The 23,837-nt window shown below is 34.8% G+C and overlaps 1 protein-coding gene across 1 annotated transcript in view; it reads right to left on the bottom strand.

Moving 5' to 3' along the window:
- The window catches only part of PTPRQ (protein tyrosine phosphatase receptor type Q), a 196,893-nt gene that overhangs the window by 14,227 nt on the left and 158,829 nt on the right, over positions 1–23,837 (bottom strand). Inside the window, exons 36-39 of the mRNA XM_046012882.1 lie at positions 11,412–11,438; positions 10,692–10,773; positions 7,509–7,599; positions 1,656–1,732 (exon numbers count right to left, since the gene is read on the bottom strand). Coding sequence (XP_045868838.1) covers positions 1,656–1,732; positions 7,509–7,599; positions 10,692–10,773; positions 11,412–11,438 — 277 coding nt within the window. The remainder of the gene's footprint in view (positions 1–1,655; positions 1,733–7,508; positions 7,600–10,691; positions 10,774–11,411; positions 11,439–23,837) is intronic.

The following is a 23,837-nucleotide window of genomic DNA, read 5'->3' on the forward strand; positions in this document are numbered from 1 at the left end:
TTGAACATTAGAAAATGTGAGTTATTCTTTTGTACCTACTTATTAGTGAATAAAAATGGTACAAACAAGAGATACAACCATTTGTCCTTGCCCTGTTCTGTAGCATCACAAAACATATGATCACTAGCACACTGATTAAGTTTAAATTCATATATGCAACATTCTGTAAATCAAAGTAAAACTTCAACATAGTATGGAGTTTGGGCTGTAATGAAAATTAGTAAGCACAAGATTTCACCAAAATCTTTAGAGAAGAATTATATTTTCAAGGGAATCAATCATTTGAAAAAGGACTAAAATATGTCACCACAATAGAAAACGTGTGTGGTTTTTCAAAATGGATTTAAAGTTCTTGCATAAAAATTGGCTGGAATTCAAAGGATGCTTGAACTCCTACAAACACTCTCTCATTTCCCCTATTAAAAAATCTCAAATTCTCTCTTTATGTATTCCTTTCACAAGAAGACCCAATATATGATTGAAGTTGCAGAGTCATTATCCACCAATAAAGAATTTAGAATGAAAATTTCCCCCTTAACAGGGGTTTCGAGGGAACGGGACACAGAACAAGTTATGTTAATGGGGACAGGATGGAGCAACACAGAAGCAGAGGCCAGTGGGACTACAGGGCAGGCCTGGGAGTGACCTATGCATAAGAAAAGAATACAAGACTATGGACACTAGAGGAAACCCTCAAGTGTCTGTAGGGTCACCGTAATAAGGATGGCTAACTTTGCTATATATATTAGAATTGAACCCAGTGGGTGAAAATATAAGGGGGGAATATCTTGTTTTTATAAAAACAACCATATATTGGAGCTGTTCAGAGATAGAATCTTCTGGCTTAGGAGAAAGTAGGTGAATCAATGCCAAGAGAGGTTAACATCTAATTATCAGGATTTTTTCAGAAACAGCTCTGAGGCATAGGGTTGAATTTAATAACCACAAGGTCAAGGGCAATTCCATGTGTCAACCCTGCTGCAGGTCTTGGGTACATTTCAAGTTTCTATGTACCTGTGATAGTGATGAGCCCCGACAGCAGAAGAGAGCCATGAAAGAGAGGGAGAGAGAGATCCCTAAAACACTTTGGTGTCATTCAATTTTTAATCCAATACAGCAAGCATTAATTATCTGTGTTGTGCCAATTAGTACATTAGGCATGTCACAATTCATCTCATGTTGGTTCATTTATGTTTTTTGAGCAGCTACAATGGCGTGCACATTCTACAGGTAACTGAGGATCAAAGAAGAACATGACATTGTAGTCTCCTTGAAGGACTGAAAATCTAGATGGCAAAAAGAGCAAAAATTTTTATATTGTATGGACATAACTGTATTTGACTTTTTCTTTATAAGAGAGATTGACAGACATCATTGCTTACAAAGAATATACTAACAAACATTAAATAGAGGAAAGGGCCTGGGGATATGTAGCTTGAAGTTATGTATCTGTCACTTGGTAAATTGAAATCTCTATCAGGAGCCCCCATTTCTGCATCTATAAAATAGGGGTACCTAGTGTTGTTGTAAGGAATTTTATGTACATAAAATGCATAGAGTTTATAATAAATTTCTTATTTAAAATAGTTGGGAGAGTAATATAATCAAAGTACTCATGTTTTATAAGAATATAAAGCAAAAAAATAGCAACTTACAGAAACATAGCTGGCATTAATATAATCTGATCCTGGAATACTAGCATCAGCTATCAGCTTCACTCTGTTATTATTATCTAGAGGAAAATATAAGACAGTAATGCTAATTCATTGTTTAAATTGCCATTACTTGATTTTAGTGTAAAAGTAATACAAAGAAATTCATGATGTAACATTGAACATTACAGATGGTAGTAAAATTAAAATAGAAGTTCCCTCTTATCCCATATTTCCACTACCCAGATACAATGACTATTAATATGTTCTTGTATATATTTCTAGAATCTATACAATTTCACAAAAATTAACCATAAATGGAGTGATATACATTCTTTTCTGCAATTTTTTTCATTTACCTGTATCTTTCCATATATTCATAAACAAAAATATCTAGGTTATTATTTTAAACAGTCATATCCTATTTCATTGTTCAAATAGAACATACTAATTTAACTCTTATGATGATTTCAATTCACCTCATTTTATTATTGTAAAATGATAAGTAAATATAACTAAATTTTTTGCCTATATGTTGTGGTGTATTTGTAGAATACATTACGAGCAGTAAAATTCCAGAATACTGTCATGCATTTCAAATTTTGAAAGATATTGCCAAATTGTTCTCTAAATATATCAATTTATACTTTGAATAAAAGTGTTTGAAAGTGTTTGAACAATTCTGTTTCCTTTTACTTTCTATTACAAGATATTGTTAAACATTTTAGTTTATGATTATTTTCATAGATACAAATTGATGCCTCATAATATTTATTCTTATTTCCTTAAATATAAAAGCAATTCAGCTGAGCTTCTTTGCTTGTGTATTGGCCATCTTAAATACCGTTTTTATTAATGGTCATTTCGTATTATACTATTTTTCTATTTAAAAAATATTTATAGAAAAATATATCATGTTACATATTTAATACACACTACATGTATTGAGATATTTTTCTCATTTTTTGACCCTATCCATCAATGGACCTAGCTATCTTGCCATACATAAAATGTACATTTTTTTTTTAAAGATTTTTTTTTATTTATTTGACAGAGAGAGATCACAAGTAGGCTGAGAGGCAGGCAGAGAGAGAGAGAGGAAGGAAGCAGGCTCCCTGCTGAGCAGAGAGCCCGATGCGGGACTCGATCCCAGGATCCTGAGATCATGACCTGAGTCGAAAGCAGCGGCTTAACCACTGAGCAACCCAGACGCCCCTAAAATGTACATTTTTTAATAATCAAAATTTCAAATTATTTTTACTCATAGCATTATGATGGCTTCTTGTGTTATTTCACACAAATGTGTCTTTCACACCAATATTATTATTTTTACAAATCTTCCATTCATATTTTCTTCTAGAACTTTAATGGTTTTTCTGCTTTTAACTATTTCAATCTTTGATCCATTGGGATTTATTATTATTTTTTATGGAAGTAGGTAAAATCTATCTTCTATTGTTTGTTTCTTTGCTGCCATTTGGAGCAACGAAGTCCCAGTTTGTTAACATTTCATCATTTTCCCCTTATTCAAAATACCACTCTTATTATACACAAGACTGCTCCATGCATTTCTAAGATATTTCTGGACTATTTATTCACTTCCATTAATTTATCTGCCCATTCTTTCTTTAATACCAAACTTTTAATTATTATTCTTTAGACTATTTTAAGATCTGATAACATTAGATGCCCCCAATCATTATTTTTTTTTCAAAAAAGGGGTTCAAATTATTTTTTTTTTGAGGATTTTACCAAGTTGGTATATGGGTATCTCAACTGGAATGTCCAGTGCTAATTTTAGCTAGGCATGGAATTGATACAAAATATCTATTATACATAATTATTTTTATTTTAGTTTTTTTTAAATCTCATTGGGAAGGCACTCAGTAGTGGAGGAAAATGGGTAAATGGTGGGTTTGAATTCCAGAATTCAAATGAATGGCCATTCATTTAGAGCCATTCAAATATGAATGGCTTTAGGTAAATTTCTTAACTTCTCTGCTCCCTCACTACCTCACCTATAATATATAGTTATAATAATTATTTTGTAGAATCCTCTTGAAGAAAACGTACATGAAAGCTTATGGAACTTATAAAGCTGAATAGGGCTTCATTACACTTAAGCACATGTTACTTTTTAAATGACTTTGCTGTATTGTTAGTGATTCAAATGACCTGCCTGAAATGCTTAAAGATGGGGAATGTTTAAGTCAATTTATGCAAATGATTTATGTCCCAAAGACTTTGAATTTGGTATGACCTAACTATTTTAATGACATTGTGGCTAGTCCTGTAACTTAGGAAGGGAAGCCATCAGGTTTCCGTTCATGCGATATGCCTGCTTGTAACTATATGAGTCAACAGCAAGCTAAAACTTTTCTTTGTGGTGTTGGAACATTTCTGAAGGTCATAGTGTCCTGTCAAACAGAGATTTGGAAATCTCTTCTGCAAGCATTTGCTGCTAATTCTAGTATCTTAAAGCCCTGTAAGCTAATATCTTCTAAAATGCACTGTGATATTTGAAATCCTACTTCCTACATTACTCAGGGGAAACAATGCACTTCACTAAGCTGTCTCAAGCTAAAATTCAGAGTCTATTAAAATGAATTCATTCTCTACGGGAGGAAAAAAACGTTTCTTCAGCTTAATGGCTTCTCTGCAAGCACAGTGGGAGAATATATTAAGTTTAAACATCTCATTTGCTTGTGCTGTGTGTGTGCGTGTGTGTGTGTGTGTGTGGCCGGGGAGTATTTGCCCACAGAGGTGGCTGAGTTTACAGCTTGTCTTCTCACTCAGATTAGGGAAGTGGGCTTGTTATATCCAGACTATACACCCCAAGGGCCTGTTATTAAATCTTATTCACCCAAAAAATTAAGTTTTAAAAATAAGCAATCTGTTGATTACTAACAATCATAAGAATTAATATTGAGAGCTTTCGATGTTCCAGTATTGGGCAAAGTGATTTACATAATTATTTCATCTAATCCTCCCAATAACCTTATGAAGTGAGCACCACGGAATAGTACGTCCAGTCACTAAGGCAGCAAGTGGGTTCACAGGATTGTAGCCCAGGAAGTTTGATCAGAGCCCACATATTCTTAACATTTTTACTACATAGCTGGCAGTACATATTTAGCTGGATCAATAAATTATTCTCATCACATTCTTGAAAAATAGAGAAATCTACCTAACAAAATTATTTCTCATAGGACCTCCAACTCTCTAAGAATACGGTTAAGAAAAAGGTTTCTCTACGAATGCATTAAAGGATATTGAATGTAGATGTAATACATTTGAAAAGTTACTGTAAGTTTTCTGTACTGAAATCAAGAAGAAAGCAGAAAACAATGGGACATTATCCATTTGTCTCAAGCAAAGGTGAAAAATTTATGAAATACCAATTATAATATCCCAAACACTCTTGATTTACAACATAATTCCATCATCAACAATTACTTTTTGTCTTAGCCCCAAATTAGAAGAAATTGGGCAATCAGACTTTTCGGGTCTCCTTGTTGTTTTAAGGTTATTTCTTTTCTTTTTTTTTCTTTTTTTTTTTTTTAGATTTTATTTATTTATTTGACAGAGAGAGAGATCACAAGTAGGCAGAGAGGCAGGCAGAGAGAGAGGAGGAAGCAGGCTCCCCGCGGAGCAGAGAGCCTGATGCGGGGCTCGATCCCAGGACCCTGAGATCACGACCTGAGCCGAAGGCAGCGGCTTAATCCGCTGAGCCACCCAGGCGCCCCAAGGTTATTTATTTTCATTGACTGCTCTTATTCTCCTCCTATCCTATAAGTAATAAGCTATATGGTCTGACTTTTCTTTTAGCCATGATGTAAATCCTGATAATAATGTACTGGGATCTTAATAATAAAAGATAATAATAAAATATCTTAATAATAAAAATCTTAATAATAAAAGATCTTAAAAATAAAAGACTAAAAAATATCTTGGGTTGCCTGGGTGACTCAGTCAGTTGGGCGTCTGACTCTTGATTTTGCCTCAGGTCATTTTGGGTTGAGAGGTTGAGCCCTGTGTCAGGCTCCGTGATCGGGCAGAAGTGTATGCTTTGCATGATATTCTATCCCTCCCTCGCCTCCTGCCCCTCCTCCTGCTTGCACTCTCTCTCTTTTAAAATCTTAAAAAAGAAATCTTGCTAATGTGTCAAATTTTTACTCTTTGGTCTTTGGAAATAAGTTAGCTGTACTTGGTTTGCTTCTTTTATATATACTGATATAAGTTACTCCAGCCAAATATATGATTGTAAATAAATATTAAATATTCCATAGAAACTGTCTTTCTAAAAAAAGATTCCTTATTTATTTATTTTTAAGAGAGAGGGAGAGAGAGAGAGAACATGGGAGTGCAAGAGTTGGGGGAGGAACAGAGGGAGAAGCAGACATCCCGCTGAGCAGGGAGCCTGGTGCAAGACTTGATTCCAGGACCCTGAGATCATGACTTGAGCTGAAGGCAGACACTTAACTGACTGAGCCACCCAGGCACTCAGTAACTGTCTTTCAATCAGATTACAGTGTTTATTTTCACAGAACAGCACTGAATAAGCATGAAGCAGTACCAAAGAAATTTAGGTAGCAACAACTATAAAGACATGAGAATTTCCATATCTCTTAAATTTATGATGCACCGAAACCAGGTTAACTCTCTGAAAAGGAAAACAAAAGGACCTATGGAGAAACTTTGTGCCACAGAAATTTAGAGATTCTATCCGAAAATTCCTTACTTCCTACAAAAGTTTCTGATCTGTCAACTTGCTCCTAAAGTCATCTACTTATGACTTGCTTTGTTCCAGAAGGGATTTTGGGTGATTAAAGCTATTTGCATTTTCATCTTATCCTAATTCTTGGGAATTAGCAGATTCCACTAGATTACTACTTCCTATATCACATTTCTCTAAATTTGTTTACTTCATGCCTCAGTTATCCTTGAGTTCTAGAATATCAGAATTCAGTCCATGTCCTCCTATCTACATCCTTTATGATTTTACACTCTGCTATTGTATCCTCCTTCAAATCTGTGTCTTTCTAGACAGAAGAGTTAAATTCTTTAGTAAGGAATTTTCCCAATATAGTTTTGAAAATGCACAGAACATAAAAAATGTGTATTTATTAAAAATACTTTCAAATTAGGAATATTTTAAAATTCTAGATTTTGAAACAATAGTAACAATATTTTAGAATATCACAAAAAGTGTATTGAATCGGAATATAGATAGGAGGCACATCTGTTCAAAAAATATAATATCAAATATATAGCTATTATGAAAAGAATTTTCCTTTCACATCATTGCTAATTCTTAAAGCGAAAATACAGTTTTTCTTATTGATTGAAAAATGAAGTTTTGTTTACTCCGGTGAGACACTACCCTGTTTCCTTTGTAAAACCAGTCCTGGTAAGCACACATTTGCTTTGATCTCCAAGGAATGTTTCACAGGACATCTTTATATTCTATAAGAAAGCACTGTCCTGCTTTTAAGGGAAACGAATGCACAAAGTTACGTTTCTCTTTTCACTGGAGAACTAGATCTGTAGGAAGATGTTAGAGAGATTCGTTACTTGGGTTAAATTACAAAGCTAAGAAAATATTAGGTCTACAGTGTCTTGCACCTGCATAAGTGAACCTTGTATGAAGAAGCTGAAAATCATGTACATCATCTTTACTAAAGATTAACAAAGCAAGAGACATACAGTTTGAAAATTACTGCTAATAAAATGCATTATTGTAATTTGATTAATATGTAATATAATAGGTTTAAGAAATGAAAAGGCTAAGAAGCATTTAGTGCTCATTTTAAAAATATTTTGCAGATGGAAACCAGAGACAGTAAGGGCACATACATGGTTTTATGTTTGGAAAGCGGTTTTTTGCTCGGTTCCAAGGCAGATCGGCATCAGTTGAAGAAAGATCCTGAAGAAATTTTGGTAGTTCCTGTGGAATGAAGTCATTGCAAAGTTGAGATTTATTTCGGAGGTAAACGAGAAATCCTACTTAGGAAAAAAAATATTCTTTATTCTAAACCCTTTTATTTTCAAATTGAAATCACCTCTCATAACTGCAGAAACAAGGTCAAATTAATAGCAATGAACTTCCACAACCGTTTACTGAAAATATCCTGAACAAAATTGGCCAGTTGGGCTGTTGCTTCCTCTGGGATAATTTCTTTGTACTTTTGGAAGCCCTAAGATGTAGCAACCATGTTAATAATAGCCTTCTCTACACTTCACTAATGGTTTCGTCAGGAACACACTGAGTATTATTTAATATTTTAATGTCTACTTAGTAGGGGAAGGGAGTTCAGTGATTTATTTTTTGTTTTTTCTCCTCAGGCAGTGTGATTTCATGCCTATTAATTGGTACAACACTGGTCAGTTTAAGAAGATGCCAAAGGTCAATTTCCGTTCTCAGTAGGCATTGTTAAATCGATACTGGAATGCAAAGGTGCGATTAAGAATTATCAGACACAGATGAAGGGTCAAGGAGATCCGTTATTGACATTTGGGTAAAAAATGATATTATCCATTTATCATTAAGAAAGTTGGTGCAAGAAAATGTATTCATGATTTTGTTGAGCTGGTGATTTACATTTACAAAGTTTATAGTTTTTCATTTTAGAAATAAGTCTCAACTTGCCAAATTCCTTTAAAAAGTATTAAGAATTTGCATTTTTACAATTTTTTCAACATTTATTAGATAAGTCTCTCTTTCCCCCTTATTTTTCCTCAGAAAGAAAATCTTTGCCTGTGGTTATGTGCAGTGTAAGCATTTGAAATCTGGTGTATTGGCATAAAAGGCTTAGAAAAAATTTGTTTAACTAAGTAGGGAATCTTAGCATAGTTTCCCTGTGTCAAGGTGTTGGGAATATATGTCCGTGTATCCATAAGACACAAAGGAATAAGGGGGGGGAACAAAGGTGAAACGGAAATCTCCCGAAAGGTGGTACTTTTTTTCTGTCATTATTTCACATAGAAGTTTCCATTTATAGATTTAAATGACTGTGGCCTTGATAATCAATACCCAATTACCAGGTAGAGTGTTTGGATAGTAGTGTCACACTTGGCAGCCTTTTTCTTATCAGAGAACACAGGCTTCCAGCATCCTATGCAGTTCTTTCTCCTATTGTTTTTCCTGTTCAGTGGAATCACAGATGAGTGAGACTGTTCTGCATCCTTTTGCTTTTGCATTCCTTCCCCCTCTCTGGGATATTCTTCCCCCTGTGTCTACTCATTGGTCTCTGTTTGTCCAAACGTGCATCTCAAACGTTACCTTGTTGTGTAGTCTTTTCTAACTGCCATCCAAATAATGTCAACCTCACTTCTGCCTGCATATCTCTGTCTCGATACAGTGTATTTATGCATTATTTGTGCAGATCTGCAGTTCTTATCATAGTATGAGCTTCCTTATGGTAAAAGTCATCATCCTAATATAGTAGCTATTAGTGCTTGTATCAGCCACTATTCTTAGTGTTATACACATTCTATCATTTTAGTATTCACAACTCAGTGAGGTAAATGTTAGTATTTTACAAATGAGGATATTGAGGAACAGAGAGTTTAGGGAGTTTGTTCAAAGTCACTTAACTATTAAGTGTTTATATATTAATATGCCAAACAATTTTTAGAACATTTTATTTATTGTTTGACAGAGAGAGACACAGCAAGAGAGGGAACGCAAGCATGGAGAGTGGGAGAGGGAGAACAGGCCTCCCTCTGAGCAGGGAGCCCAACTCGGGGCTCGATCCCAGGACCCTGGGATCATGACCTGAGCTGAAGACAGACGCTTAATGACTGAGCCACCCAGGTGCCCCAGTATTTAAGAAAGTATTTTAAACCATGATCTCCAAAGAGGTTGTACTAGAAATTTTCTCAATGTAATATATGTGAAAATGTTGTTGCTAATAGAACTTTTCATCTACTCAGTCATGCATAATGTAATTATATTCGCTCCTTTTATAGTGAAATTACACTTTTGCTCTTGAAAAATTATAAGTTCTCGCTGTGTAAATGCTAAGAAAAGTTTTATGGTACCATCGATTTTGTTAAGTCCAGGCCAGTATTACTTAAGAAGCATAACCAAAGAGCTGTAGGAAATACCATTAATCTTCTCACATTTTGTTATTATTCCCTGAGAGCCTGAAATAGTATAATCCTGAATTATTCAAGCCAATTGCTTAATTCTTTGTTTCATAGGTTCACACACTAAAAATTTCATGGAAAAAAAAAAAAGAAAATTGTTGGTGACATTTAGAAATCCACTTTACTTATATAATACAAAATAATCATACGAGTTTGGAAAGAGGTATACAAGTTTTAAAAAAGCTTATTTATAGATCTGATATATACCTCATGCATTAATATAATTTTATAGATATATAAAATGCCAAAAGCAATATAATTAATCTTAACTTTTAAAAAGTGTTTAAGTGGAATTTTCTTAACTTCATGTATTCTCCATAAGGTGATAGTGTACTTATTTCATAGTAACTAAAAACTAAGCCTCCTAAAACATGGATATTTTTACTTTCAGATAGTTCTAGAAATAATACTTTTGTATTTTCTGGAAACACCATGCTCTGTTCTCAGGTTCATCTATATCCCTAACATAAACTAAGTGGCAAATATAAAGTGGAATTATTTAGTCTCTAAATATAAAATCATTATTTAAATATAAAACCACATTTATGGTAAAGCCTAAATCTCACACACCAGCAAGAACCAATGAATACAACCTTCCACACTCCCGTGTATATCTGGATGAAAGAGCAGAAATGAGGCCAGGCTGCCATTGCTAGGGAGGTCTGAAGAGGAGAACCCTTTCCTCACACAGCAGGTGAGTAATTCTGTTCAGGTTGCACCAGAGGCCATCCCGTGTAACATTACTATCCAAACAATCAACCTGGTAATTGGGTATTGATTATCAAGGCCAGAGTCCTTCATGGCCTTGCCTGCTTAAAATGGACATGAAATGTGACACATGAAACGACTGGAGGTCTGGCAATGTTGTGACAACTGCTGGTAACATACCGAAAATTCTTCTTGAAACTTTAGGTTGTTGTTTGTGCAAAGCTCTTCAACATGTTGCAGGAAGGACTTCTTGCTTACCGGCCTCCAAGCAAAGAGAGGTAGAAAATGGAATCATATTAGATTGGCACCAGCTGTACGATGAACAAGTCAAAGAACAACAGACATTTCAAAACCCATAACCACATAGCCCTTTAAAGTCACTCTGCCATGTTTACAAAATTAACTTTTCCCCTGTAAGTGTGCTTTCTTTGTATCGGTGGCACCAAATCCTTTCCGTTTTTACGTGACTTTATATGATGCTTTCACATTGTAAGGAAAAAAGTTATTCAAGTAAATATAAGGGCATAAAGTTATCATTGAGTCCTAAAGCACATAATACCTCTTTGTCATACAGAAAACATTTTATACATTACAAGGTTTTAGAAGATATAAAATATTGCAGTGACCTCATTCTCATAATGACATGGTTTTTAAACCCTAAGGAGTTTAAATATCCCCGTATTACTTCCCAAGCTAAAATACAGACATGCAGGCTTCACCCCAGAGAGAGAGAAAGCATTTCTCCAGTTACCATGCAATTAGTCATGCTTTTATGATTTATATCCAGCTTGGAGGTTTTTCTAGCAAACATACAAAAAAGGAGCCACACATTAAGATTCATTGAATCAGTGAATTTAACAATGACATTCAAAAAGAAGAAAAGATATTTAACAAACTTACTTGATGGATTTTCTATAACTAAGTAACCTGCAACAGAGATTGTGTTAAATGCATGATAAGTTGAGGGTATAGCTCTTTCTGAAAGAGTTCTAGATTAAAATCAGATAAATAAAATAAATCCATAGTGTAGGATGTGCTTGCCTTTCCCTGATATGCAATCATTATTCTAAATTCTATTTCCTTTTTCTAACTCATATTATTTGGACTCAAATATGGCCAAATAATAACTTAGCTTCCCTCTCAAACGAAGACACTCTTTTAATATTGTTAGGCATTTGGGGTACTATGCTAAAAACAGATCACTTTTTATTATAGTGCAGAGTATTTAGAGTCTAAGAGAGTTAATACAGATTTAAAAAAAATATATTTTCTTTGTCCATAAAGAGTGCTTCACCAGGGAAAGTAGATCTTTGAAAAATGACATCATATTGCCCAAGTTTTATTTCATGAGTGAAATTTGATGAGCATTTAGCCATTAAAAAAATCACAATCTTGCAGTTATTTAGACAAAATTCCTCTGATAGTTTGTTGGTCAGTTATTCATACTCTGAAAAAAATGAAATAATTTTTAACAGCCAAGTAGACTATGCAAAATACACAAATTCAGAGATGTTAACATCTTTAATAACACGTTTGTCATGCACAATTAGCACTGCAAAACCACAAAAAGCACAAAGTATAATGACATAAAATCAATAAAATATAAACTTTTCAAAGTTTTATATTTTAAATATTAACAGGGATGATTTCACTATATTCCTTAAGTGAATAATGTTTATAAGAGGATGTGGTTTTAAGGAGTATATTCAATGAAGAAATGACAATGAGTCAAAAAGTTCATTTTATTACAATATAAGAATTGGTGAAAAGTGTGGGGGTGCAGGAGCAAGTACTACCAAGAAGAATGATAAAATTCTGGTTAATGTGATAGGTGTCCCCAAGGAGATGGAGGTATCTCTCCTCTTCTCAGGGTATAAACATAGACAGCATCCCATTATCAAACATGGCGTCACAGTGATAAAAGAGCAATGTTTGAGCAGTCTTGGTAGATGAATTTGTAAGCTTCCTACAATAAGCTAGAGTGATTCTGAGAAAGCAACAGAGAACTTTTTAACTAAATGGATATGGAAATGGTTGAATAGGCTACTAAATCAGAAGAATCCTCAATCTGGGGTTTGCGATAGGAAGACAGAGTCTGAATTAGAGGCCCTAGAAATATTTCTGACATAGCAACAGATAAAGTGGGAACTGAGGCAACAGTGAGTCCCTGTTGGAAATAATTACCCTTCAGCAAAGACCAGCAAGAAAAAGATATGACCATGGGCTAGACCCATACTACCCAAATACATTTAGATGCCTGATGCCCCAGTGCCCTTATGCCATCATGTTCCTTAGAAACAGGAAAGGCAAGTGAGTTAGGCAAAGTCTAAGTGACTGAGCTGATAGAAATATGAATGAGATATGAATAAGAAATATGAATGAGATATTTGAATTAGTAAGATCAATTTCCCTGCTACCACAGAGAAATGGAAATTCTTGAGTTGCAGGGGTATCGCTTTCATAACAACAGGGAGTATTATTCAATTTGTGATTGGTGAAATTCAAACACACCACATCTGATTTAATGACAGGCTCATGGTCTACCTATTTAGGGACAGCCAGACTGCCATCGTACAGTGGGGAGCATCTCTCTTCCTAGAGAATCCAGGAGTATTTGAGGTGCTGTTGGCAGAATATTTTTACTAGGCTACCTAGAAGTTAAAGTAGGGCTAGCTTCTGGGCAGCCATCAATAAGGCATTTGAAGAATCAGAAGACGTTCATCAAATCCTCAAAAGACATAAACATGAATAATCATACTAAAATATAAATGCACAAGAAGTAGTAAAAGCACCATGTTATTATTCACATCCTTGTTCACATATTAATCACATCACATTAATGAGAAAAAGAGTTTTTCTCATTAATGTCTCTTCTCATTTAGAAATTATGACTAAAAATATATTTTTCCTTTGTTACTTTCTTTACAGTGAAAAAGAAAGTTGCCTCTTTTTAAACTATTATTTTATTTTGCATTTGAAAGATCTCTCTAAAGATACTAATTTTGAACTGTAACTGGCTAGCTACTGGATCCAGGTGGATATTTGTGAATTCTTTCCTTATTATAAAATATAATTGGGAGGGAGACAAACCATAAATGACTCTTAATCTCACAAAACAAACTGGGGGTTGCTGGAGGGAGGTGGGATTGGGAGAGGGGGAGCGGGCTATGGACATTGGGGAGGGGAGGCGAACCATAAGAGACTATGGACTCTGAAAAACAACCTGAGGGTTTTGAAGGGTCAGGGGTGGGAGGTTGGGGGAACAGGTGGTGGGTAATGGGGAGGGCACGTTTTGCATGGAGCACTGGGTGTTGTGCAAAAAGAATGAATACTGTTACGCTGAAAAAATAAATAAAATGGAAAAAAAATTAAAAAAAATATAATCGCTTCAAATATCTGCTCCAGCAATTAACCAGTTACTCAATCACTTAAGTAAGTAACCAGTTACTTACTTAAGCAAGTTACTTAATCTTTCTGTGCCTCTGTTCCTAATTTGGAAAATAGAGCAATTTGGAAAATAGAGCAAGTATTTGTAAATCGAGCTCATATATGTACAAGGCTTAGAAACGCCTTTGGCTTTGGAAGCAATACATAAATATTTGTTAATATCATTAATATTATAAATTGCTATTTCTACTTTATTTTGTAAAACTCAAGCTCCTCTTACCCATCTGTCCTACAATTCACTGATATAAAGGAGGATTTTTTTTTGTTTCCAAAAGAACATTCTATCTTAATTTTACTCAAAACTGGGTAGACTAAAGATGCTAAATTAAGTAATGAGCCTTCCTGTTTTATTCTTCTTAATCAGGGTCTCAACATAAAGAGTCGTCATAAATATCCAGACTTCAAATCCAAGTCTGGTTTTCTAGTTCTCAATTTAAGATCCTAAATAAATCTCTAATAACATAAAGATGGTAATAATTCAGTTTTCACATTACTGTGTGAAAGCATTCTCATCACGCCGGCATTTTTAACATTATTCCTTACAAACTACCTTTTACCTTTTAACACTATTCCTTATAAACTACCTTATAAACGACCTTTCCTTATAAACTACATTTCACAAAAATCTGTTTGTATTCCAGATTTTTTCTACCATCCCTCCCTCTCAGTTTGCCATTCTAAGGGTTTTCCTGCCAGATCCTACTGAGCCTCAATAGCTGATTCAAATGTTAACTCTTCCATGCACCTTACTCTGTTCTGATGTAGAGAAAATGATTTCTTCCTTCCACGAAACGAAACTTTTATGGACAAACCACTTTCCCCCTTGTATTATGGCTATATAAGCACATGCATTAAGGATAATGTATTGAGGTTCATATGGGCTTGAAGGCAGGGGCAGGATTAATAATGGCTTACTACAAGACCCTCATAACCTTATTCATAGTAGACAATGAATAAATCATTATTAAATATAAAATTTTAGATGCATTCAGACTAAGATACACAGAAAGCTAAATGTAAGTACTGTGCTTATTATGACAGTATCTGAACTGAATGAATTTTCCACTAAAATAGTAAGCAACTGAGAATTCTCAGGAGCTTTAGGCAAGTATTATCAATAGATGTATCAATAAGCACTCATGAGTCTAGGGTGCCTGTGTGGCTCAGTCGGTTAAGTGTCCCCCTTCGGCTGAGGTCATAATCCCAGGGTCCTTGGATCAAGCCCCACATTGGGCTTCTTGCTCAGTGGGGAGCCTGGTCTCCCTCTCCCAATCTCCCTGCTTGTCCCCTCTCTCTCTCTCTGTTAAATAATAGTCTTAAAAAAACCCAAACGCTACATGAGTCTAAACAAAGCCACATTAGATCCCCTCACATTAGAAAGTTTATAGGTGTTAGAAACTTCTTAGGAAATTAGATATATGAACAATAAAATCATCTTGCCTATTCAAGTAATAAAAAGATAGACTAAATAATAAAATAATAAAAAAGATAGATAGAGTCCATAGTCTCTCATGGTTCACCTCCCCTTCCAATTTCCCTCAACTCCCTTCTCCTCTCCATCTCCCCATGTCCTCCATGTTATTTGTTATGCTCCACAAATAAGTGAAACCATATGATAATTGACTCTCTCTGCTTGACTTATTTCACTCAGCATAATCTCCTTATCCAAACCCAATCACTTTATGTAACCCATTCTTCACATGTGTATTTACATAATGTGAGAAATAAGACTTCTAAAGTCTAATTTTTATGCAATTTTCCAGTCTATGCTGATGTCACCAGTATATGTAAACTGAAATTGAAATATCTATCTGGGTAGCCTAAATTGAGAAGACATTTTGGTAAATATTACCTGTTTCCACTAAAAGATTTTTGTGGTTGTGTATAGTATCCGTATCACTGTTTTGATATTTACCCTCATATTGTATGGGTGTATTTTTCCTTTAAGAATTAGTTGCATTCTGGTGCTTGGGTGGCAGAGTTGGTTAAGCATCTGACTCTTGATTTCTGTTCAAGTCATGATCTCAGAGTTGTGAGTTCAAGGCCCCTGTCAGGCTGTGAGATCAGTGGGGCATCTGCCTGAGATAGTCTCTCTTTCCCCTCTGCCCTTCCATCTCACACTCTCTCTCTCAAATGACAAAATAAATCCTTTTTAAAAAGGAATTGGCTTCATTCTAAATTTTATTATAGTTTTAAAGTTTTCTTTTAAAATAGGAACAAAATTAACGGACAATTTATACAGGGAATTAGAAAAGAAGGTGGGGCATAATACAAAAAAAAAGCATTGACTTTTACTGATGAGGAAATTAAATTCTTTTAGGAAAAACTGTTTGATTAGATAAGTATAAAAAAAACAGAAATTAATGGACATGAAAGTCAACAATGTTATTTTAGGAGTGCTATTTTCAAATTAAGTGATCTGTGAAGACACTCAAAGAAACTCAAATAGAAAACTTTTTATTACCGTTTTTAAAAACAAATTGTTACATGAAGAGCATTTTCGCCTGATATTTTATTCACTTACAATGGTGAATGATACTGTCAAATCAAATTCAGTTCATTATTATATAAATCAATTTGGGAATTGTCCAGATTTCAGCAAGATAACCAACCACGTTCCAACAGAAAGGGCTAAACACTTTTTATTACATGAATCTTAGCTGTCTTAAATCTGATTCCCTTTTGTTGAAAAGGGTATTATTTCATGTCTGGGCTCATTTTTTAAAAGTCTATCAAAAACTTAAATTCCACTCAGATTACTCTTGATAGATGCAGAGAGGAACCATTTATTTATGTTGGCAGTGGTGATTGAAGACCATATTGTCACAGAGACTCAGCTTTCCCTCAAGGTCAATTAGTTGAAATCTATAGGGAATTAAAATATAGTCCAAATAGAGAGCCATGGATGATACCCTATAGACGAGCAGCTTAAATCAGCATTACCAGTGGCATAGGACAAACTGAGAAACTTTGTGTTTTCTACTTAAGTCAGGTAAAAAGAAAAGAACCTCAAATTTTATTGCATTGATTTAAAATATGTATTTGGCACACTGACATGTACTTCAGATTCAAATAAAAATTTGTTAAGAATCTATCTTTCTGGTAAAACATTAATTAATCCTTCCAAGTTCTATAAAAGATTATGAATTTTTAATTTCTATATTTCAATCAAGTCATTAATTCCTCCAACATTTACATCTACTTCTATAATGATCTCCTATTACTTATCCTCAGCACTTACTATAATGTTTTCAAAGATGTCTTCAGTTTTGTTCTTTCCTATTCTTTTTATTTGTTCTAGGCTTTAGAATGCTATTCTTTCAGATCTTTCTTTTTTTAAAAAAAAAAAAGACTATTTATTTCTTTGACAGGGAGAGAGTGAGAGAGTGAGAGAGCACAAGCAGGGAGACCTGCAGACAGTGGGAGAAGCAGGATCCCCACTGAGCAGGGAGCCCGGTGAGGGGCTTGATCCCAGGATCCCTGGATCATGACCTGAGCTGAAGGCAGCCACTTTAACTGACTGAGCCACCCAGGTACCCCATTTTCAGATCTTTCTTCATTCTTTTATCAAATCGCCAATGATTTTTCTGGGGTCCCTAATATAAATTTAAAAATTATCCTAACCGGGGCGCCTGGGTGGCTCAGTGGTTAAAGCTGCTGCCTTCGGCTCAGGTCATGATCTCAGGGTCCTGGGATCGAGTCCCGCATCGGGCTCTCTGCTCAGCAGCAAGCCTGCTTCCCTCTATCTCTGCCTGCCTCTCTGCCTACTTGTGATCTCTCTCTGTCAAATAAGTAAATAAAAAATCTTTAAAAAAAATATAAAAATTATCCTAACCAATCCTCATCAAGTTAAAAACAGAACTACCAGATGATCTAGCAAATCTACTTCTAGGAATATATCCACAGGAAAGGAAAACACTAACTCAAAAAGACATCTGCATCTCCATGTTTGTGGAAACATTATTTACAACAGCCAAGAAATGGAAGGAACCTAAGTGTCCATCAGTGGGGGAATCGATAAAGAAGTTGTGGCATTTGTACACAGAGGAATTCCTTTGGCCACAAAAAAAGGAAAACCTGCAACAACATGGATGGGCTTGAAGGTACTATGCTAAGTGAAATAAGTCAGACAGAAAAGGACAGATACTTATGATATCACTTATATGTGGAATCTAAAACACAAACAAACACTAATAGAGAAAGAAATCAACGTTGTGGTTATAAGACTCAGAGGACAGAGGGAGGTACAGTGTATTGGAGGAAGGTGGGTGAAAGGTACAAACGTCCAGTATTAAACGAAGTAACTACTAGGGATGTAACGTACAACACAATGGCGGTGTCCAACATGGCTGCATGGTATATCTGAAAGTTGTAAGGAAAAGAAACCCTAAGAATTTTCATCATGAGGAGAAGATTTTTTCCATTTTTCTTTTCTTCATTCTTTTCTTTTTTATTGTATTTATATGAAAAAAAAGTTTGTTAGCTGAACCTACTGTGGTAATTACTTCACAGTATATGTAAATCAAACCATTATACTATACACCTGAAACTTACACAGTGATGAATCTCAGTTATTCCTCAATAAAACTGTAAAAAAAAGTTAGAAAATATTATCCTGATGACTGGAACTGAATAGCTGACTCACACGTCACCTTATAAGGTAAACATACCACCTCAATAAGTAAGTAATATACATTTTTCTTATTCAATTAGAAAACAGTCAACTAGTAAGTGCTATCTAAGTACTTTCTCAGTATATCTCCTCCTATCTGTAAAGACAAATAGATTTAAAAGCTTAGCCCTTTGAAGGGCAGCTCTTTGGAGTCAATGCCCCTTCCGTTTTCATCACAGCATTTCCAGGGCCCAGAACAGTTTGGCACCTGGCAGATGCCGGCTGATACTTCTTTTATCCAAAAGAGGTAAAATGGACTTTTAGATCAATAAGGAAAAACAATATTCTTGCTGATGTCAAAGAGCTGAGAGAAGATTCCCAAGGTGGCAAGAGTTGAAATTTCATTATTACTAAGCCTCTCCACATTAGCACACTAGAAAACAAATTCCTGACAGATGTTTTATTTTGTCAGCCACATATTCTCAATTATGGCCAGGGCCACAGGCTTAGCTACCTTGGGCAAGAGGGCAAAAGGAGTAGAAAGAGAAGCTGGAAAAACTGCTGACAGCTATGAGAAGAGATGGGCGCAGGCTCTCAGTGAGACCATAATGAAGAGGACACAAACGACACGGTTTCATCTAAAAAGGAGTGCTTGGAGCCTGAACTATTAGCTAGCGAGGCAGGTTAGCCCTAAAGTTCCTCAGTTAGGTGTTAGAAGGTAACCTCAGAAAACTAAATTAGGAAGAAGACTACATCTACCTTAACAAACAGGATTTATGCGCAGATATGTTCTATAAAGGTCTGATGAATCCAAACGATTAAGTTACGCTCTATCAGAGTAAGAGCTCTGACTAAATAGGACACTACTGACTGATTCTAAGGGAGAAAATGTGGTGCTCGAGGAGAAACATGAGGTAAAAATGGAAGTACTTTTCTGAAGCATTAATGGCATAAGGCAAAAAAAAAAAAAAAAAAAGGAAAAGAAAAAAAAGTAAAAGAATTCTGTTTAACGATGATGAAGAAAGTTACTTGGCAGAGCTGCTCAACCAGACCCCTTCTGAGTCTGGAGTCCTGAGAGGTCAGCTTTGAGTGCTGGTTGGAAATGGATATTTTATGTGTGATGTGATCACTTAAACCTTCAGCTCAACAGTCTCACTTCGACAACTGAATCTGATCAAGCAGGTCCTTTGAGAAAAATGTATTTTTATAAAACCATTTTCATTCTGTCAATGGAAACTTGGCAATTAGTTAATAGGAAGTAAAACAAGGTAACCTATGATTCCGAAATGCTAAATACGATTGAGTAGAAAGAGTCCTGGCTTCCACTGTTTTAATCATGCTGAACACTATCCGTGATCAATGAGAGCGTCGGGGATCTTGGCCCCATCCAGCCTTGTGGCTCATGGAGACTGATTCCTCTGTCATAGATGTGGGGTTTTAAAATCAAACGCATTTTTGTTCTTTGCCTCCATTCATATTCTTTGCATGAAGAAACTGATTATCTCTGGGGCATTCAATCTGTTGCTGGGGTCACCGGTAATGCTGATATTTGTTATGCTACCTTCAGAAGGCATAAAGCAATTTTTGTGCTAGCATATAAATGGCATTTCCGAGCATCAGAGGTGTGCCTGAAAGCGTGCACAGCTAGCTACCCATTGATTAGTGCAGAAGTGCAGATACTATGAATTGTGTCACTCTGTGTATGCCCCGGAGGTACAGAACGGGAAATTTCATCATCTTGGTCCTTACAGATTACCACCTGCCTTAGTTGAAATGAGCTTATGTGAAGTGTGGGCCCAGACTCGATCTGTCAGATGGAGAACTCAGCTTTGTATCATGGTAATAATAAGACAAGATGCATGTGAAGAAATCGAGGTGGATACTTATTTTACTATCAAAGCTAATACAACATGAGAACACAGCAAATTCTTAGGACATGCACATTATGAGTCAATGTGCATTTTGATAAGGTTAACTTTACCATATCAATAGCATGCAAATTATAGAGGACATATTGTAAGTAGAAAGCGTAGGGCTTGGGCTTTTTTTTTTTTTTTTTCCTTTTGGCTTGGAAAAAAATAGCATGTTAAACCACAACGCTCAATATAGTGCATTTAAAAATATAGAGCACACCACCTGACAAGATGAAAACAATCACAGCAGAACTCTGCATCACCACAGTAACTTACTGGATGACAAAAATCTCCTTGCGTCTAAAGAAAAATGAAGAATATCTGGAAGTAGAGATTCATTATGTATTTAGTACACAAACACACTGGATTATCTTTTGCTACTACAAGAACATGAGCATTAAATTAATTAAATCATCCTACTTCAGGACAGTTGTCTGGAATTCACATATTTGTCAGACATTTCTTATCTGGATTCATGTATTTTTGCCATTGTTTGCAAAATAGTTTAAGAGAGGAGAAAAATTCATAGCTAGAGCCTGTCAAAGAGTTGATGGCGATTAAAATACCAACAATTTGACACAGAATTTCATGTATTACATGTATCACATACATGTGATACATCACATGTCGTGCATTCTTACTGAAGGTACAATAAGACTTGTACTACTAAAGATCTTCCGGTTTCTGCAAGTTTGAACCTATACTAAAATGCCATCACTCCTTTGTCCCATATAACTAAAGAACAAAGAATTCAAAAAAAGCAGTTCTTCCCTTAGAATCATTTCTCGGCATAGGAAGAGTTGCTTGAAGAAGGATCTCATGGGGTCATGTCTTTTTAAGAAGGGTTATATTGATCTCACGTAATATGCTTCCAAGTTATACATACACACGCACATAGAGGGACAGGCGTATCTTGTTACCTCTGAATCCAACACACCCAGACTAGTATCATGGCTGTCCTATTTACTTGGACAGTTCTTAAATTCTCTAAGTATCTTTCGTTTTTCAACTGTAAAATGAGGGAAAAAGTATCTACCACCAAGGATTGAAAGGGTTACGTGGGATCATTACACACAGAATTAACACATAGTAATTGCTCAAAAACAGTAGCAATTATTATGTTAACAACCCTCTATGCGAAGGTAGATTGGGGTGATTTTTACTTTTTAAAGATTGTAAATAATAATAACAATTCCAAATGTATTCTGATTTAGAGTTTATAAGAGTTTTCTGAAAAGCATACATTTAATAAAAATTCAATATGCAAACTTCTAAAGTTCTTGAAGAAAGAAAGATACTCTTAAAAGAGCAGTTCAATTGCTTGCTTTATTTTGTTGAGGATTTTAATTCCATTCATGATTACTGGATTGGGTCTTGAGTCTAATTAATGCACTAGTGCATTCCTAAAATAGGTAAGAGAATTAATATGGAATAATGCACAAAATTTGGGGGGGAAATTGAGGCTTGGAAGAAGTTGAGTGTCAAGTAATTCAATTAGTAACATGATTAATGTTATTCTACTGTGTTTTGTTTTGTTTTTTCCCTGATTTAGTCACTATGGTGGGGAAGAGGGGTGGGGAAGCTGAGAGGAAGAGGGAGACCAAGAACCTACTATAACTTAAGTAAGCCTGGTAAGGAGACAGTGAAAAATAAACATTTTTGGCAAATAAAATATTTAACTTGTGAACCTTCTGTTAGGTTATTTAATTTTAAATGTTATAACTCTCTTGGGAAGGTAGTTTGTGTTGCAGTTAAATTAGTTAAAGCAGCCCATAGGGCCAGAGGGTCTAAGCAATCTTAAAGAGACAGGTCTGTTACACCTGAGTGCTTGCTGATCTTGCCAATATTTCCTCTGAGAAACCTTTATCACTTCCTTGGGCTAGGTGGCTGTTTTTGTTTGTTTATCAAATAACAAACCCCAAGGGTCACTTTCTAGTCTCCTGAATGTGGAAAAGATGAGCTCATCTTTTCCTAAGAAATATATTGTGCATTGTCTAAACTTAAATATAAAATGTGCATAAGGAAATGACATAATTATCATTCCAAATAGAAACTGAAAACATTATTTTGGCCTATCCTGAATGTTCTCATGGAGTTACAGAGTACTAAATTGTTTTTGTTTTTTGTTTTTTTTCCAGGGTACTAAATCTTCCTTTGAGTTTTGTTCTTCAGGAAGAAAAAGTACAATGTGAGAGAATTCTTCAGATCCTTTGTGAAACAGGTAATTTATAATTAATGAGAGTTGACACACAAAATTTACAGGATGAATCTTAACATGTAAATAAATACAGAGGCACATGTCATAAAATGAATACTGTCTTAACTATAAAATTGCAAGTCCTTGACAGGATTTAGTACAAGCATCATAATGACTTTTGTCACCTAGATAACTCCCTAAAATTAGTATTTTAAGTATTGATTAGATATTCTTCTTTTATCATTTCTCTTATGGACATGTCAAGATATAGGACAACTGAGGATAACTGCTAGTCCATTAGCATGAAGAAAGTGGGCAGTTTAGAAGGAAAAGAACATGTGTAAGCCTCAGGTAGAAAGAGCATATGTTAGTGGGGTATTTTTTGTGCTGTATCTCAGTTTTATTTTATTTTATTTTAATTGTGTTATGTTAGTAACCATAAAATACATCATTAGTTTTTGCTGCAGTGTTCCAAGATTCATTGGGGGTAGATTTAAAGGAAATTACCCAAGTTCTTTCCTGCAAATAACAAAGACTTATGACCTAACTTATTCAACAATTTAGAAACTAAGTCAAACTCCCTGATTCTTTTTTTTTTTTTTTTTTTAACTCCCTGATTCTTTACTCTCAGAATCTGCTATCAGTCTCTGTGGTCTAGTCTCATGACCTATATGACTTTTAATAGATTTAGATCTTCCAGAGCCTCAAGACATGTGAAGGGCTTTAAGCTTCACTGAAAGACGGCTCCTCATGTACATGCACTTGACTAATTATGGATCCGTTGGTTACCATTTCTTCTAGGCTTATTGTCTACTGTATTACTGACCTTATTAACATGAAAAACCTTCAAAAATAAATAGTAAATATATATTTATATTATAAATATATAATATATATTATATATAATATAATTATAACTATATTATATTATATATAATTATATATATTATATTATAATTATGTTTAATATAATATATATTATATATATAAATATATAAAATATAAATAGTAAAAAATAGTAAATCTGGAGACATCTCTGTAATGAAGCTAGTACTCAAACCACTTGATAGTTACTTTAATAAATTTCTATAATAATCAAGCAAAGCATAGTATTATGAGGCATTGGAACTACAAATAAGGATATTTCACAGTCATGA

The sequence above is a fragment of the Meles meles genome, chromosome 7, assembly GCF_922984935.1.
Source record: "Meles meles chromosome 7, mMelMel3.1 paternal haplotype, whole genome shotgun sequence".
Classification (NCBI taxonomy): domain Eukaryota; kingdom Metazoa; phylum Chordata; class Mammalia; order Carnivora; family Mustelidae; genus Meles; species Meles meles.